This window comes from Crocodylus siamensis, chromosome 4 (assembly GCF_052110815.1).
Source record: "Crocodylus siamensis isolate JL-2025a chromosome 4, ASM5211081v1, whole genome shotgun sequence".
Classification (NCBI taxonomy): domain Eukaryota; kingdom Metazoa; phylum Chordata; order Crocodylia; family Crocodylidae; genus Crocodylus; species Crocodylus siamensis.
Window position 1 is genome coordinate 246,888,618 of NC_143398.1, and position 17,338 is coordinate 246,905,955.

General features: G+C 61.2%; 2 protein-coding genes across 2 annotated transcripts; one reads left to right on the top strand and one right to left on the bottom strand.

Annotated features, from left to right (window-relative positions):
* The first annotated feature begins 47 nt into the window (after nucleotides 1-47).
* Nucleotides 48-6,181, top strand: LOC149867782 (sterol 26-hydroxylase, mitochondrial-like). The gene is made up of 9 exons (XM_090046156.1): nucleotides 48-248; nucleotides 1,411-1,601; nucleotides 1,882-2,081; nucleotides 2,171-2,368; nucleotides 2,682-2,842; nucleotides 3,116-3,279; nucleotides 3,497-3,578; nucleotides 3,911-4,111; nucleotides 5,858-6,181. The coding sequence occupies exons 1-9, from the start codon at nucleotides 48-50 to the stop codon at nucleotides 5,975-5,977; spliced, it is 1,518 nt and encodes a 505-aa protein (XP_089902282.1). The 3' UTR covers nucleotides 5,978-6,181.
* A 2,798-nt stretch (nucleotides 6,182-8,979) lies between these two features.
* Nucleotides 8,980-17,329, bottom strand: RNF25 (ring finger protein 25). The gene is made up of 10 exons (XM_090046157.1): nucleotides 17,237-17,329; nucleotides 16,934-17,008; nucleotides 16,550-16,652; nucleotides 16,397-16,464; nucleotides 15,961-16,030; nucleotides 15,733-15,804; nucleotides 15,124-15,255; nucleotides 12,562-12,651; nucleotides 12,184-12,318; nucleotides 8,980-11,893 (listed from the first exon to the last, which is right to left on the bottom strand). The coding sequence occupies exons 1-10, from the start codon at nucleotides 17,278-17,280 to the stop codon at nucleotides 11,210-11,212; spliced, it is 1,473 nt and encodes a 490-aa protein (XP_089902283.1). The 5' UTR covers nucleotides 17,281-17,329; the 3' UTR covers nucleotides 8,980-11,209.
* Nucleotides 17,330-17,338: the final 9 nt, after the last annotated feature.

Sequence of the window (17,338 nt, forward strand, 5' to 3'; positions counted from 1 at the left end):
AGCCTTTCCTGTGTTGGCTTGTGGAGAGCAGGATCCGAGCAGCAGCCATGATGTCCCTGCAGCGGCAGCTCTGTACATTCCTGCGGGCCAGAGCCCAGGGGCCCGGCTGGGCCCAGGCCAAGGCCACGGTGGCTACCACAGTGCCTGGGAGACTGAAGTCCCTGGAGGAGCTGCCCGGACCCAGTGTCCTGAGATGCCTGTACTGGTACTTGCTGCGAGGGTACCTGCTGCACATGCATGACCTGCAGGTAAGCAGGGGCTGCCCTGGGCTCCGGGGGCTGTCCCGCAGCCCTCGCTCCCCCAAGACTGCTCACTTGCCGGGGAAACGCGGCCGGCTTTGGAGTGGGACGGAGCACGAGGCTGACAGCTGGAGGGGGCTGGGCCTGGGGTTGCGGCACTTAGCTTCTGGCCTCAGCTGGACCGAGAGAGTGACGTGGGAACCGTGGACCAGACCAGCCTCACCACCATGCCCAGGCAGCTGCTGGCTCAGCCCTGGGAGAGACCTGGAGGAGGAGAGTCCCCGAGCAGCCACAAAGCACGTGGCACTGGCTCCATCTCTATCTCTGATGCCAGTTGGGAGCCGAGTCCTGCCAGCGCCCGTTTGGTGTGGATACTGCCGGCATGGGAGGCTCTTGGAGAAAGTTCGCAGCGATGTCCCAGAAAGGCTGGGGAATGCGTTGGAGGACAGGGCAGGGTGCGGGGGCCAGGCAGGGATGGGAAGCTGAGCTGGGCCTGACAGGATGGAGCGCTGCGCTCGCAAGTGAGGGAGCCATCGTTGAACATCCAAACACGGCAGTGGCCCCGGGGGGTGAGAAGGACCTCGGAGACCTGCCTGGGGCGTCGGGGGCCGGCAGGGGGGCCACTATGCACAAGGCCCACGTGCTTCTGGGGCCCAGCGATAGAAGCAGTGGGTGCAGGACACGGGGGTGGTGGCAGTGACTGCTCGGTACTGGCCAGGCCTCGTCTGCAGGCAGCTCCGGGCTCCGTGTGGTAACAAGCTGGTGGAGACGTTGGAGGGGGCAGAGGCTGTGGTAGGGTCAAGGGCAAGTCATGCAGGGAGAGGCTGAGGGACCCGGGCATGTTCTGCTGGGGGGAAGGGGCTGCAGGGGGGATGTGGGGGCTGCGCGGGGAGCGAGAGCAGCTTCTCTCCTGCTGCCCAGGGTGGGGGGTGCCCACAAAGGTGCCCAGAGGGGGCAGGGTTCGAGGGCTGGAGGCTGCAGCCAGGCAGGTTAAGGCTGGATTTGGGAAGGCCCCTCTGCACTGCCCAAGCAGTTAAAGCCTCCCCTCCCTCCCAGAAGCACTGGGGCTGTGCTCCTGCCCCGGAGGCTCCCAGTCCCCAGCTGAGGCACCCGGTGCCCGGATCGCAGGCCAAGGTGGCCAGGCAGCATCTCACAGTGCCCACCTCCCCAGGGGATCTTCAAGCAGCGCTACGGCAGCCTGTGGAAGCAGCACATGGGCCCCTACGTGACCGTGAACGTGGCCTGCCCCGAGCTGCTGGAGTGTGTGCTGCGGCAGGAGGGGCGCTTCCCTACCCGCTGCGACATGGCGCTGTGGAAGGAGCACCGGGACCTGCGGGGCCAGGCCTACGGCCCGCTCACCGAGTGAGTGCCATGGCTCCCCTCCGCCCCCCAACCCACGCAGGCTGCCCAGGCAGGGAGGGTGCCTCTCTGCTGGCTCCCAGCCCCCCAGCTGAGGGTGGGCACAGGGTGCCCAGGCCTTGTCTACACTATGGCCCTCGGGCACTGTGGTGCACCCCACTGCTGCAGATGCAGTGCACACACCACCTGCAGCGGAGCCCCGTCTACACTAGGGCTCATCTCCGTCCAGGCGCGGGGGGGCTGCCGAGGGTGCGGCTCAGTCTGATGCTCGTGCCCCGTGCAGGGATGGGGAGCGCTGGCACCGGCTGCGCCAGGTGCTGAACCGGCGGATGCTGAAGCCGACGGAGGCCATGCTCTACGCCGGGACCCTCAACGCCGTGACATCCGACCTGCTGGGGCGGCTGGAGGCCGAGCGGCGCGGCAGCCCCTCGGGCCAGGGCTTGGGCGACGTGGCCAGCCTGCTCTACCGCTTCGCCTTGGAGGGTCGGTGCGGGGCCGGGGCCGGGCTTGGGGGCCCTGCTGGCCATCACCCCGCGGCCCTGCCCGTCCCAGCCCCTCCCTTCTCCCCCCAGGCATCGCCAGCATCCTGTTCGAGACCCGCATCGGGTGCCTGGAGCCGCAGGTGCCACCTGAGACCCAGCGCTTCATCGACGCCATCGGCTGCATGTTCCGCGACTCCGTCTTCGTCACGGCCCTGCCCGCCTGGACCCGGCCGCTGCTGCCCTTCTGGGACCGCTACCTGCGCAGCTGGGACACCATCTTCGCCTTCGGTCCGTGCCGGCGCGGGGGAGGCTGGGTCGTAGGCCCAGGGGCAAGGGGAGCGGTGGGGTCGCATCCAGCCCGAGGCAGGATCACCCCATCCAAACCCTAACCCTAGCCCAGGCCCAGACCGTGCCCCTGCTGCGGAGGGAGGGGAACCCCCCCAGGCCCTGGGTGGGGGCTGGGGGACTCCGGGGATCTGACTGCCTGGGGGGTCCTGGCTGGAGGGGACCGGCATGAGTAGGGTGGGGGGCTCTGCTTCCAGCTGGGCCCTGCCTGCCCCTGCCTCGGTTTCCCTCCTGCCGCTCACCCCTGGGCCCACAGGCAAGCAGCTGATCGACCGCAGGATGGAGGAGCTGGCGGCGCAGCAGGAGCGGGGCCAGGAGGCCTCCGGCTACCTGAGCTACCTGCTGGCCTGCGGCCACCTCACGCCCACACAGGTCTACGGCAGCGTGGCTGAGCTGCTGCTGGCCGGCGTGGACACGGTGCGGCCCCGGGGACCCCCCGTGACCCCCTCCCCAAGCCAGGCTGGGCCCAGGGGGGATGGGGGACCCCTGGGGCCCTGGCCCTGGGACCAGACCTAGGCTGGGCTGCATTTGGAAGGGAGGGTACCTGGTCCCAGTACGGCTCTGCCTGCCCCGCCTGTTTCCCTCCTGCTCTGCCAGGTGCCAAGCGCTGGGTTGGGGGGAGATGGGGGTCAGGACAGGGCTACCTGGGGCTCCCCTGATCACTCACACCTCCCCCCACCCCCCACCCAGACATCCAACACGCTGTCGTGGGCTCTGTACCACCTGGCCCGGGACCCGCAGGCCCAGGCCGACCTTCACCGCGAGGTGACCGGTGTTGTCGGGGGGCAGGTCCCCGATGTCCCCCATTTGGCCCAGATGCCACTGCTCAAGGCCATCATCAAGGAGACACTCAGGTGGGGGCTGGATGCCCTTGGCCAGGGCTGGCAAGACGCGGGTTCAAGTCCCTGGTTGGTCCATGCCCAGGGCCCCGATTCCCTAGTGATAGGCAGAGGGGGGAGGCTGCGGCGTGAGCCCCACGGGTGCTCAGCTGCCATGGCTGTGCCCATGGCCTCCCCTCCAAGACCTGATGGCTGGAGGCCCAGCTCCCTCCTCTCCTCTCCTCTCCCCCAGGCTCTACCCCGTGGTCCAGGTCAACTCTCGCGTGGCCGTGGAGAAGGACATCATTGTCGGGGGCTATCTTTTCCCCAAGGGGGTGAGTCTACAGGGCTGGGACCAGGTCCATGAGGCTGAAGGGCACTGCTATAGTGGGGAGCAGCTGATTTAGTTGGGTCAGGGGCTGGGGCCCCACAGGGAGCTTGTGTCACTTTGTTGAGAGCCTCCTGGGCGGGGGTTTCCCCTGGGCTGCTGCTTGCCCCTATCCCCGCTCCTGCCCCACGTGTCAAGGGGTTGAAGTCCTCCCCAGAGGCGCTGGCTGCACCCCAGGCTGGAGCTGTGCCACTGCTCCTGGAGTGGGCCCAGGCTGGGAGGGGAGGGGAGGGGTGGGGTGGGCACTGAGGACACCCTGCCGGCTCCATGTCCCTCCAGACGCTCATCAGCTTCGCCCACTTCACCTTGTCCCGGGATGAGCGCAGCTTCCCGGAGCCTGAGCACTTCCTGCCTCAGCGCTGGCTCCGGGCCGGGGCCGCCCCCCACCACCCCTTCAGCTCCATCCCCTTTGGCTACGGCACCCGCGGCTGTGTCGGCCGCCGCATCGCTGAGCTGGAGATGCACCTGGCCCTAGCACGGGTGAGTGGGGGGGTGCGTCCACATATACATTTGTGGTAGCATGTGTGGGCATGTGAATGTGTTGGCATGCACATGTATGTGTCCGGATGTGTGCACGTATGCATTCACATATGCCTCTGGACTCTCTCAAGTTTCTCCACATCCTTTTTGAATTGTGGAGCCCAAAACTGGACGCAGTACTCCAGCTGCGGCCTCACCAAGGCCGAGTACAAGGGGAGAACGATGTCCCAGGATTTGCTTGAGAAGCATCTATGGATGCAAGCCAGCTTTTTGGTCACTTTACTAGCTGCTACATCGCATTGAAGGCACAAGATGAACATGAGCCTGCAATGCGATGCAGAGGAGAGCCACACACATGATCAGAGGTCAGGAAAACAGACCTTATGATGAGAGGCTGAGAGCCATGGGGCTATTCAGCTTGGAAAAGCGCAGGCTCAGGGGTGATCTGGTGGCCACCTATAAATTTATCAGGGTGCTCACCAGCATCTGGGGGAACATTTGTTCACCAGAGCATCCCAAGGGATGACGAGGTCGAACGGTCACAAACTCCTGCGAGACCGTTTCAGGCTGGACATAAAGAAGAACTTCTTCAGTCCGAGCCCCCAAGGTCTGGAACAGTCTGGCATCGGAGGTGGTTCAAGCACCTACACTGAACACCTTCAAGAGCAAATTGGATGCTTATCTTGCTGGGATCCTACAACCCCAGCTGACTTCCTGCCCTTCGGGCGGGGGGCTGGGCTCGATGAACCTCCGGGGTCCCTTCCAGCCCTAATGTCTATGAAATCTATGAATGGCTGCCTGTGTGTGCATGCATTCACATATGGATGCATGGATGTGTACCTTGTGTGAGTTCACACAGGCATGTGAATAGTTGCGTGTGTGTGTATTCACATGTGCATGTGCATGTGAATGTGCTCACATATGTCCGGGGCCGTCTTTAGGGGGGTGAATCGAGGTGACTGCCCCATGCTTTGGTGGGCCCCATGGAGCCAGGCTGGCTTCGCATCCGGCCAGTTTGCCCCTCTCCCCTCCCCTCCCCTCCCACACCACCACCACCGCTGCATCTGGGCCCCACACTGGCTGATTTGCCTAGGGCCCTGCACCCTGCTACAGTCATCTCTGCATATATCTGTGCATTCACATGTGTGTGCATGCATGTAAATGTATTTGCATGCATGTGTGTGCATTCAGATGCAGCCAGGAATGGTCACGTGCATGTCTGCACATTCACATGTGTATGAATGTGCTTGCATATGTGTGGGTGTTCACACACGTGTGTGCTTGAGAATGTGTTCAGATACATGTGTGTTCACATGTACGTGTGTGCAAGGGAATGTGTTCACATGCATGTTTGTGTTCACAAGTGTACACATGTATGGGTGTGTACGCATGAATGCATTTGCATGCATGCCTGAACGTTCACGTGTCCGTGAACAGTCACATGCATGTGTGCACATTCACAAGTGGACACATGCATGCAAGTGTGCTTGTGTGTGTGTGCTCACATGTATGTGCACATATGAATGCCTTTGTATGCGTGCCTACGTGTTCACATATCCCTGTGAATGGTGGCACACGTGTGTGCATTCACAGCTGCCAACGGGCTGGGCATAGGGATAGGCAGGGCTGGCAGAGCTGGGATGACGGGGGAGGGCAGAGCCTGGGGAGGGTTTGGGAGGGCGGGGGGGCACGGACCCCTCCCCCCAGCCTACCCAGCGACTTTGGCTCTTAACCCTTCACCCCCAGATCATCCAGAGCTATGAGCTGCGCCCGGACCCCAGTGGCAGGGAGGTGCAGCCCCTGTCCCGCATTGTGCTGGTGCCAGGCAAGTCCATTGACCTGGAGCTTGTGGCCCGGGCGCCATGAGCACCTGAACCTGCTGCCTCTCCCTCATCCTCCAGCTGGGTGCTCTGGGGGTGCCCAGCCTGGGTGCCAGGATCCAGGCCTGCTTCCGGGGCTCTGAGCTGGCTGCTTTGTGTAGGTTGGAGCCATGGTTGCCTGCTCCCCCCACCCTTTTCTCTAGCATCTCCCTGGGCACCATGCACAATAAAATCCTTCTCTGCCACCCTTGAGAGCATCCTGTGGGCACTGTGTGGCCGGGGGGCGGGGTGGGGTGGGGTGGGGGGTCACAGAAGGGGATCCCCCATCCTCCCTGCCACAGTCCTGGCTATAGGTTCCTAGACAGAGTCCAGGACCTCCATCTAACCCAGGAGGTGCACAGCCCCACTGGGGGGGACGCCTTGTTGGACCTGCTGCTGGCCACGGGTGATGACCTGGTGCGGGGGCTGCGGGTGCTCGACCCCCTGGGTGACAGCGATCATCGCCTGCTGGGATTCACCATCCAGCGCAAGGTGGCAAAGGCATGCAGTGGCCCCAGATTTTAAGAGGGCAAACTTTAACGAGCTAAGGAGGATAATTGGAGAAGCGCTGAGGTCCCGGAGGGGAGGGGAGCCAGGTGTCCAAGGAGAGTGGTCGCTCCTTAAGGAGACGATCCTGCAAGCCCAAAGGAAGGTAACGCCAACGAGGATCAAAGGGAGAGGGAGAGCACACAAGCCTCCGTGGCTCACCAAAAGCATCCGGGAATGTCTCCTTGCTAAAAAGGAGGCTTACGCCCAATGGAAAGAAGGGGTCATCACCAGGGAGGACTATTCTGCAGTTGCTCGGGGGTGTAGGGGGGCAGTTAGGAAGGCCAAGGCGGAGATGGAACTGGGGCTAGCTTCCCAGATTAAGGACAATAAGAAGTCCTTTTTTAAATACATAGGAGGTAAAAAGAAGGTCGCGGGTAACATAGGGCCCTTGCAGGACGCGTTGGGAAACTTGTTAGCTTTGCCGTCTGGTGTGACGACCATGTTTAATGATTTCTTTGCCTCCATCTTCCTAAGTAGGGACCAGGACAGCCACCTCCCTGCTGGGCCCCCCTCGGGCCCCGGAGGAGGCACATCTGGGCCACGGGTTAGCGAGGATTTAGTTAGGGAGCTTCTGGAGGGGCTGGATGTATTCAAGTCAGCCGGCCCGGATGATCTCCACCCTAGAGTTCTAAAGGAACTGGCCGAGGTCATTGCAAGTCCCCTGGCACAACTTTACGAGCACTCGTGGTGCTCTGGTGAGGTAGCGGAGGACTGGAAGAGGGCCAACGTGGTCCCCATCTTCAAAAAAGGCAGGAAGGAGGACCCGGGAAACTATAGGCTGGTTAGTCTCACCTCGATCCTAGGCAAGCTGTTCGAGAAAATTATGCTGGCACACATCCAGGAGGGGCCAGGAGGGGACCACATGCTTAGGGGCAACCAGCACGGGTTCATCAGTGGCAGGTCCTGTCAGACCAACCTGGTGGCCTTTTACGATCAGATCACCAGATCATTAGACGCAGGGGTAGCAGTGGACATCGTCTTCCTGGACTTCCGGAAGGCTATCGACACTGTCTCTCACCCTGTTCTCATTAAGAAACTGGGAGCTGTGGTGTCGATACCCACACAGTTAATTGGGTCGCCAACTGGCGGGAGGGCCACACCCAGAGGGTGGTAGTGGATGGGTCCTTCTCATCCTGGAGGGACATGGGAAGTGGGGTCCCCCAGGGATCAGTCCTTGGGCCGGCACTGTTCAACATCTTCATCAGCGATTTGGACGAGGGGGTAAAAAGCACCCTGTTCAAATTTGCTGATGACACTAAGATGTGGGGGGACGTGGGTACATTGGAAGGAAGCAACAGGCTACAATCAGACCTAGGCAGGTTACAGGGGTGAACGGACGAGAATAGGATGGGTTTCAACACAGACAAGTGCAAGGTGCTGCACCTGGGGAGGAACAACCGGCACCATCCCTGCAGGTTGGGGAACTCCCCTCTTGTCAGCACGGAGGCGGAAAAGGATCCTGGAGTCATCATGGACTCCGAGATGAACATGGGCCGGCAGTGTGGGGACGCGGTCAGGAAGGCCAACCGCACCTTGTCATGCACCCACAGATGCATCTCGAGCAGGTCCGGGGAGGTGATCCTCCCCCTCTGTGCGGCACTGGTCAGGCCACAGCTGGAGTACTGCGTCCAGTTCTGGGCGCCGCACTTCAGGAGGGACGTGGACAGCATGGAGAGGGGGCAGAGGAGGCCACTCACATGGTCAGGGGCAGCAGGGCAGGCCCTACGAGGAGAGGCGACGGGACCTGAACCTGTTCAGCCTCCACAAGATGAGGCTGAGGGGGATCTAGTGGCCTGTTACAAACTAGTCAGAGGGGATCAGCAGGCATTGGGGGAGTCCCTGTTCCCCCAAGCACTGCCAAGAGTGACCAGGAATAACGGTCACAAGCTGGCAGAGGGTAGGTTTAGGTTAGATATCAGGAGGCGCGACTTCATGGTCAAGGCGGCTAGGGTCTGGAACCAACTTCCAAGAGAGGTGGTCCTGGCTCCTACCCTGGGGGTGTTTAAGAGGAGGTTAGATGAACATCTTGCTGGGGTTGTTTGACCCCTGTATTGTTTCCTGCCATGGCAGGGGGTCGGACTAGATGATCTACTCAGGTCCCTTCCGACCCTAGAAACTATGAAACTATAAAGCAGTGGTGATGGCACCATGCCCAGGGGAGGTGGCTGCCCGCTGCAGCTCCCCACGCTGGCTTGCATCCCAGGGGCCCGCGTGTGCTTGCCCTGCAGCCTGGGCTGAGCCAATACTCAAGGAGGCTGTGAGCAGTGGAGGGGGAGTTGATGAGCTGAGCTTGGCCCCAGCCCTGTGGGACTCCAGCCTGCTCATCCATCTGCGCTAGGCCTGGAGATTCCTCATCCTAGCCCTGATCCCCCTCCTGCCTCAGTTTCCCATGTGGCACTTCCAGCCCCTGGCCGTGTCCTGCCCCATGCCCACCACTGTCCCCCTTTGAACCCACACCAGGGACCTGGAGGCTCTGATCTACCCCATCAACCCCCATCACTGGGTCAAACAGCTCTGGCACAGCCCAGCTGTGGCCAGATCGTGGCCTGTGCTCTCTGGTCTCATTCTGTTCCTAGCATGTTTCCCCCTCTGCTCCGGGACCCAGGTCGCAGCCTCCTGTGCTCTGTTTGGACTGCTTCTGGATTCCCTGGTGGCTCTGGACCCAGGGTCCCGGATTAGATGGGGCCTGCCCTTCCATGCTGATCTAACCACTAGGCGAGGCTGCCTACAGCCCGGTGCCTTAGAGCCGCAGATATGGTCACTGGCTGGCCAGGCGCATGCAATGGAGTCCGTGGCCAGGTGAATATGGCAGGTCTACTAGGGGCAGCAATCCCCTCCCAGCAAGGGATGCCAGAGTCTGCCCTGCCAGAGAGACTCGCTGTCATCAGTGGGTGCAGGACACATGTGGAGAGGGGCATGGGGGCCCCTGGCCCTCAGGAACATGGTACTGGGGAACAGAGGGCCCAGGTACTAACAGTAGGGAAACTGAGTCAGCTTCAGCTTGGCTGCCACACGCCGACTAGCCCAGCAGTGTCTGGGCTGAGGACTTCTATCCCTCAGTCACATGCCCGGGCTGGTCAAGGCTACGGGGGCACTGTGAAGCCTTGGCTACAACCCTGACAGCTGCAAACTCTATGGTACAACGGCAACCTGCCTTGCAGCCCGTGGCCCTGTAGGCCGGAAGCTGTGGTCAGGGGGACCACGGGTTTGCGACGCAGCTGGAAGTAGAGTATCAGGGCTGCCACGAATGGCTTTGGTGCTGCTCCGGTGGTGAAGCTGACGGCAGACTTGGGACACCACGACCCCACTCCTGCTGGCGTGCCCTGGGCCTGTCACCTATGCACAGAGGACATGAGGCTGCCAGTCACCCCACTCACTTTTAATACTATTAATTGTGGGCGCAGCGCCAGTGCGCTCAGCCTCACCCAGCCCTGTGAGGTAGGTCAGTACAGTTAGGCCCACTGGGCAACTGGGGAAGTCAAGGCAAAGACCAAAAGCCTGGTCTCAGGGTGCAGGAGGAGGTTGAAATGGAGTTGGTGGGGTTCCCAGCCACTGCAGGAAGGTGTCATCCTTCAGCTGCTGTGTCCCAGGTCCCGCTGGCTGCTGTCTTTGAACTCCTAAGCGTGGACTTTAATCTTCAAGCCCAGCCCTCCAGGACTGAAACCAGATCCTGTGCCATATTTGGCTGGGGCTCTGGCACCAAATGGCTCAGCTCTAAGCTGCCTGTGATGGCTCCAGCCTCTTCCCCAAGCCACAAAGGAGCTGTGACAGAGCACGAGGTCCAATGCCCATTGGTTGGGGGCATATCAGACATCTAGGTGCAGGAAGGAAAGCTCAGCTGGTGCCAGGGCAGCAGAGATCCTGGGGGAATCTCCTTCCCAGCTCAGGGAGCAGCAGCAAATCAGGGTGAGAAGTGCCCAGCCTTGCCCACTGTCCCTGGGGCTAAAAGCCAAGACTGCATTGACATGGGAGGCAATGGAGGACTGCGCTGAACAGGAGCACTGTCATGCTGGCACTGGGCTAAGATGTGGCCATGTGTTGCCTAGAAGCCAAAGCAGGGGGCTAGGTTGGGGGGCAGATGTGCTAATGATGAAGGGGAGGTGAATTGTAATTAGACTTGTGCAGCCTAGAGCCATTGATGTGCCAGGGAGACAACGCTGCTCTCTCCAGAGAGCCCCAGAGGCAGCAGGGGCTCCAGCAGGAACACGGCAGCACTGGAGTCTCTGCCCTGGCTCCAGGCTGGCCACGAGCTCATGGCTGAAGGGATACTCCTGGCTCCAGGTAACTAGTGCACCAGACAAGCGCTAGCACCAGCAAAGCTGGCCAGAACCCTGGGGAAGGCCCCAGCCCCACCTCAGTGCTCACATCCAGGGGGACTGTGGGCATGGCTGCTGCAGCTCAGTAGAGCTGGGCAGGGAGGCCAGCACACCAGCTGGCACCCGCAGGAATCAGCCTGGCAAAGGGCTGCATGGGGGACCAGGGCGCTGCATCAGCACCAGCCCCTTGTTAACAGCAGTGGTCCAGCAGCCCCCAGCTCCCTGAGGCAAAGACAGCGCCATGATCAGGCCCAGACCCTGCCAGGCACTGGCATTGCCCCCACTTCTCTATGGGGGGGGAAGCTGGGTGCTGCTAGGCCAACAGAACCTTTATTAGTCTCCCCCACCCTCGCCCCAGCCCCCGGCCACTCCTGCTAGGAGCCGCTCTCGGTCTCCAGGACCCGGGGCTCCCGCCTGCTGCCAGGCCGGAAGGCCCCCCTCCCTCGAGGCCCACGGGAGTGGGTGCCCTGCTCCCGTGCCTTCCCCCACCTCCCACAGTCCCGCGCTGGGGAGGGGCCCTGCCAGCTGGGGGAGGGCTGGGGCTTGGAGTGGTTCAGTGCCAGTTTCTCATTCTCTTGGCTTCGGGTGCTGGCTGCCTGCTCTGGCATCCAGGCCCCTTCGCTACTGCTCTCCTCCTTCACAACTGTCGCCCCTGTGGTGCTGTCCTGGCATGGCTCTTCCTTGTTGGCACAGACAGACGCTTGGGCTCTGGCATGCGGCCGGGGGTGCTCCTGGCTGCAGCGCCTGGTGGCCCTCTGGCTCCTGTCCTCCCACCGCTCCGGTCTCCGGCCAAACCCCCGGGCTCGGTAGTAAGTATCTGAGTCACTGCCTGCAGGCCTGGGCTGGGCCCTGGGCCCTGGTCGCCGCTCTCTCCTGTTCTGCTGCTCCACAGGCACAGACATGTTGTCTGGGTGCCTGGCTTCTCCCTTCAACACAGGGGCTCCAGAGGGATCAGGTGGGTCCGGGGCACCACCTGTAAGTTGGCAGGGCAGCTCAGGAGCCCCTGGGGTTGGCAGCTCCAGTGGGGGGACAGGGCCTGGTTCAGAGGCAGCTGGAGGCTGAAAAAGGGAAGCCAGCAATGACAAGGGGGTATGGCTGCCAGGCTGACCCCAGGCTCCTGGGGACAGCAGCCCGTGACTACTGCCTGGTCTTCAGGCTCTGCTGGCTGTTCCAGTCTCACGGTCAGAGCCTACGAGGCTGCCTGAAGACCTTGAGTTGTGGTGAAAAGCCTCCTTGGCCTGGAGCAGCCAAAAGCCCCAGCAAGAGTATGACAGAATTATGCCCCCGCCCCGAGCAGCCCACACCGCCAGGGCCTGTAGCCACCCACATGCCTGTCCCTACCACCTACTGCCTGCAAGCTGATGAAGTAGCGGTTCCTTTCAGCCTCTGGGTCGATGATGCCCCCCTTCCTCTGCTGTCGCTTGTAAATGAGGCGCAGCTCTGCCTGCTGCCGCAGTGCCTCCGCATCAGGCCTGTATTGCTCCTAGAAGTAGACAGTGGGTGCATCAGCCCCTGCCCATGCCCCTGTAACCGCTGCCTCTGGTGCCTGGCAGTTTTAAGGCCAGGTAAAGGGGATGGATCAGGCAAGCCCTAAGCAAGGCAAGGACTATTAAATCATACATGAGGGGCCTGTAAAGCATCCTGGGTTAGGCAGCAGGGGCAGGGCCATGCCTCACACTGTGTCCTCAGACCAGCTGGGCTGGACTGCCAGGTAGGTGCCACTTACCAAGGGGTGCTGTGGGGGCGGTGCAGCCTGCAGCGCTGAGAGGTCATAGATTAGTGTCTCCCGGCACACGGGGCACTGCACACCAGGTCCCTGCAGGGGCAAAAGAGACATGGTGCCCAGTCACAGGGCAGGCCCTGCAGTGCCCATCTCCACGTGTCTGCCCCAGGAGCCAGGCAATCCCCACTCTGCTTCCTCGTGCCCAGAGAGCCTCCACTGCTGGGAGGTTTGCAGTGTCTAAGGCACTGCAGAGATGGGGAGGGGCTGCAGGCAGATGTGTGGAGAGAAGGGTCTCCAGTTTGTTTTCCGGGCAGCTGAACTGTCAGCTGCGTGGTTTTCCACCTCTGCCTGATTGTCTGGAGCCTGGCTCAAAGGCTGGGGAGGTTGAGAAGGCTTTGAGACAACTCGGTGCTGCTAACTCTGGCAGTTACATAAGAAACCTGGAATAGCCTGGGCATCAAGTATCAAGTCCAGGGTCACATGGCTAAGGAGGATCTCTGCTTGCGGAAAACACGTTCCAGGGAAAAGTTATAGCTGTGAGCACCAGCCCCACAGTGGCTCTAAAACCAAGGGAAAACACAGCGAGTTGCTCCCGTGATCTCTAATGCTTGGAGCTGGCAGGGAGCCCATCACCCTAGGACTAGCTTCCCAGATCAAGGACAAGAAGCCCTTTTTTAAATACACAGGGGGCAAAAAGAAGGTACTGGTAATGTGGGGCCCCTGCAAGACATGCTATGAGATTTGGTTGACACGCCAGATGACAAAGTTAACCTATTTAACGACTTCTTTGCCTCCATTTTTCTGAGAAGGGACCAGATCAGCCCCCCTCAGGCCCCAGGGGAGGCGCACCTAGGCCATGGGTCAGGGAAGATCTAGTCAGGGAACTTCCAGAGGGACTGGATGTATTTAAATCAGCTGGTCCAGACAACCTCCACCCCCGAGTACTGAGGGAATTGGCTATGGTCATTGCGGGACCCCTGGCACGGCTTTATGAGCACTTGTGGTGCTCTGGTGTGGTGCCAGAGGACTGGAAGAGGGCCACTGTGGTTTCTATCTTCAAAAAAGGGAGGAAGGAGGACCCGGGGAACTATAGGCCAGTCAGTCTTACCTCAATCCTGGGTAAGCTTTTTGAGAGAATTATCCTGGCACATGTCCACGAGACGCTGGGGGGGAAGATTATGCTCGGGGCAACCAACACAGGTTCATTAGAGGCAGGTTCTGTCAGACCAACCTGGTGGCCTTTTACGATCAGCTCACCAGATCATTAGATGCAGGGGTAGCAGTGGACATAGTCCTTCTGGACTTTTGGAAGTCCTTCGACACTGTCTCTCACCCCGTTCTCATTATGAAACTGGGGACTGTGGTGTCAGCACCTACATGGTCAATTGGGTCGCCAACTGCCTGGAGGGCCACACCCAGAGTGGTGGTGGAAGGGTCATTTTCAGCCTGGAGGGATGTGGGCAGTGGGATACCCCAGGGTTCGATCCTCGGGCCCACACTGTTCAACATCTTCATCAGTGACTTGGACGAGGGGGTAAAAAGCACCCTGTTCAAATTAGCTGATGACACTAAGATGTGGGGGGGATGTGGGCACGTTAGGAGGAAGGAATAGGCTACAATTGGAACTAGACAGTTATAGGGGTGGGTGGATGAGAATAGGATGGGATTCAACACTGACAAGTGCAAGGTGCTGCACCTGGGGAGGAAGAACCAGCAGCATACCTACAGGCTGGGGAACTCCCTTCTTGTCAGGGCAGAGGCAGAAAAGGATCTTGGAGTCATCATCAATGCCAAGATGAACATGGGCCGGCAATGTAGGGACACAGTCAGGAAGGCCAACTGCACCTTGTTGTGCATCCACAGATGCATCTCAAGCAGGTCCAAGGAGGTGATCCTCCCCCTCTATGCGGCACCGGTCAGGCCGCAGCTGGAGTACTGCGTCCAGGTCTGGGCGCTGGACTTCAGGAGGGATGTGGACAACATGGAGAGGGTCCCGAGGAGGCCACTCACATGATCAGGGGCAGCAGGGCAGGCCCTACGAGGAGAGGCGATGGGACCTGAAGCTGTTCAGCCTCCACAAGAGAAGGCTGAGGGGGGATCTTGCGGCCTGTTACAAACTAGTCAGAGGGAACCAGCAGGCATTGGGGGAGTCCCTGTTCCCCCGAGCACTACCACAAGTGACTAGAAATTACGGTCACAAGCTGGCAGAGGGGAGATTCAGACTAGACATCAGGAGGCACTACTCCACTGTCAGGGCGGCTAGGATCTGGAACCAACTTCCAAGCGAAGTGGTGCTAGCTCCTACCCCAGGGGTCTTTAAGACAAAGCTTGACAACCAACCTTACTGGGGTCGTTGGACCCTACTCTTTCCTGCCATGGCAGGGGGTCAGACTTGATGATCTGCACAGGTCCCTTCTGACCCTAACTATGAAACTATGAAACCCAGTCCACGGCTCTGGCATGGAGCTGCTGGGCAGGGCTCATGGGGCCTGGGCATGCTGGGCAAGGGCAAAGTCTGCTGTTGGCATCGCAGCCAGCGCCAGGGCCAGGGCCAGGGCCAGTTACCTGCTCAGGCAGGGGTGCCAGGTGCGGTTCCTGCTGGGCGCGGAGCTCCTGCTCCATGTGCTGGGCATAGCGGGCAAGGCAGTGCGAGTGGAAGTAGTGGTAGCAGCGGGTTTTTGTGAATGCTTCTCGCTCCTGCGAGGCAAACAAAGCATTGGGTAGAACGCCAGTGGACCCTAGAGCCCACTCCCAAGCCACTTGGGGTTTGAAGGGCTGGGAAGGAGAGCATCTGGCTCCACTTGGCCTTCCCTGCCCTCAGCCTGCCCCTGACCCCTACAGCTCCCACCCTGTGGTCTGATGCCAGGTTGGGGGGTTGTGACAAGACTGTGCCAATGCAGCCCCGCAGGGTCTTGGGGAAAGACTCTTGCCCCTGTGCTCAGGCTCAGCTCCACACTGCATTGGTGACAGGAGGGAATTTCCCCCCTGGGGAAAACCTGGGTGGTTTCCCCTCCCTCTGCAGCAGGGACATGTCCTCAGCCTGGGCTCTATCAGGGTACTGGGCCCCCTGGCAGCAGCAAGGCACTGCCAGCGTTTGTCCCCCAGGGCAGGGCAGGGCTGGGGGATCTCGGAGTCCAGGGCAATGGGCCTCGTCACTGTGCACGGGGGTGCTACCTGGAAGCCGTAGAGACAGATCACACACTGGCCATGAGGGATATTGTTGTCAGTTAGAATCTCCTTCCCTTTCTGTGGAGGGAGAGAAGAGAGTGAGCACTTTACCATGCAGCCCCCATGACAGCCTCAGCTCGGGCCTCCCCTGCCCATGGGAAGGGCTCACGCAAGCTTGTGGCAGGCTCTGCCTTACCCTAGCACCTCACACCAGGCCTTGCCTCCCCCTCTTACCTCGATCAGCTCGTACAGCACTGCTGTCCCCAACCCGGCCTCTGCCACCTGCCCCAGCGTCTGGGAGATCCTGGAACGAAGAAGCAGAAACAGTCGCTGAGGGGACAGATTCAGCAGCTGCGTAGCGGGGAGATAGCTATGGGAACAGCTGGACTGGCCAGCAACAGAGCTGAGCCGGATGTAGGAACAGTTCTGCTGAAGCTCAACTTGGGAGCTCAGGCCCATCTAGCTCCCCAGTGCCCACACGCCATGGCGGGCAGAGTGGGAAGAGGAGCGATCCTACACGACAAGGGCGGAGCACGAAATACACATCTCCCTCGCTACTCCCTGTCAAGAGGCAGTGCAGATCTGTGCCTCTGCCCCAGCACCGGAGCGGATGGATCCCCAGTTAGTCAGGCACCTCCTCCCAAGCTGCGCCACCCTCCCCAGCACTCACTTGTGGATCTGCTCATCCGACAGCCCCCGTGGGTTCCGGATGGAGATCTTAGGTGCCTTGTTGGGATACTGTGAAGCAAGCGAATGGAGGTGAGCAGGGCTCACGGTGAGGCATAGCACCCGCCCCATCCCTGCAGCTGGCTCCCGGGCCTACCTGCGGGGGCACAGCAAGCCCGAGGGTGAAGCGCACGTACTGCGAGTCCTGGTCCTCGGCAGTGGCCGGGTGGAGGGTGATGCAGATCTCCCAGGGCTCAGACCTGGCAGGCAGGGAGGCGCAGGTGAGGCCAGAGGGCGACATGGGCCGTGGCTGGTGCAGCCCGAGGCACTTGTCCCAGTCCCATGGGGGGAGACCCCTACTGAAGGTGGTGCAGGGGCAGGGGCGCTGGAAACGCCCAGGCAAAGGGCGATAGTATATCGGGGACCCACAGCACCTGTCCACCTGGACTCGCAGCGCCACAGCAGGGCCGGACACATCAACCCCTTGTAGGCACAAGCTGGGTCAGGGGAGGAAGGTGACTGCGGGGGCCCTTCCCAGTACCTGCTGTGTCCTCTGGACACCTGCAGCTCATCCAGGTAGATGGACTCCAGCACCTCCACCTCGCACGGCAGCGCCCTGGGGACCGAGAGCGCGTTACGGGGGGGCTGCCTCTGCCCCAGCGCCGCGGAGACGCGTCCGGCCCCCCCCCCAACCACCCAGCGGCCCAGCGGCCTGCTGCTGCCAGGAGGGCTGGAGGAAACCCAGGCACAGGCCGTGTCCCCCCACCCCGACGGGGGGGTGTGGAATCCATGCCCCCCCGCCAAGGCAGCGTGAGCGGGAGGGGCAGTCACTATGGTTACCTACCCCTCCACCGCTCCCTCCTCCGCACAGTCGCCGGCCGCCGCCATCTTGCCTCGCCTCACCCGGAAGCGGAAGCGCGCCGCGACGTAGCCCCTCTGCCGCTAA

Excerpts from the sequence above, each read along its gene's own strand:
- LOC149867782 (XM_090046156.1), top strand. The coding sequence starts at position 48 with ATGATGTCCCTGCAGCGGCAGCTCTGTACATTCCTGCGGGCCAGAGCC. Across the intron at positions 1,602-1,881 it reads GCCTACGGCCCGCTCACCGA|GGATGGGGAGCGCTGGCACC; the intron begins GTGAGTGCCATG and ends TGCCCCGTGCAG. Across the intron at positions 3,280-3,496 it reads ATCATCAAGGAGACACTCAG|GCTCTACCCCGTGGTCCAGG; the intron begins GTGGGGGCTGGA and ends CCTCTCCCCCAG.
- RNF25 (XM_090046157.1), bottom strand. The coding sequence starts at position 17,280 with ATGGCGGCGGCCGGCGACTGTGCGGAGGAGGGAGCGGTGGAGGG. Across the intron at positions 12,652-15,123 it reads TGGCACCCCTGCCTGAGCAG|GGACCTGGTGTGCAGTGCCC; the intron begins GTAACTGGCCCT and ends TTGCCCCTGCAG. Across the intron at positions 11,894-12,183 it reads ACTTCATCAGCTTGCAGGCA|CCTCCAGCTGCCTCTGAACC; the intron begins GTAGGTGGTAGG and ends TCCCTTTTTCAG.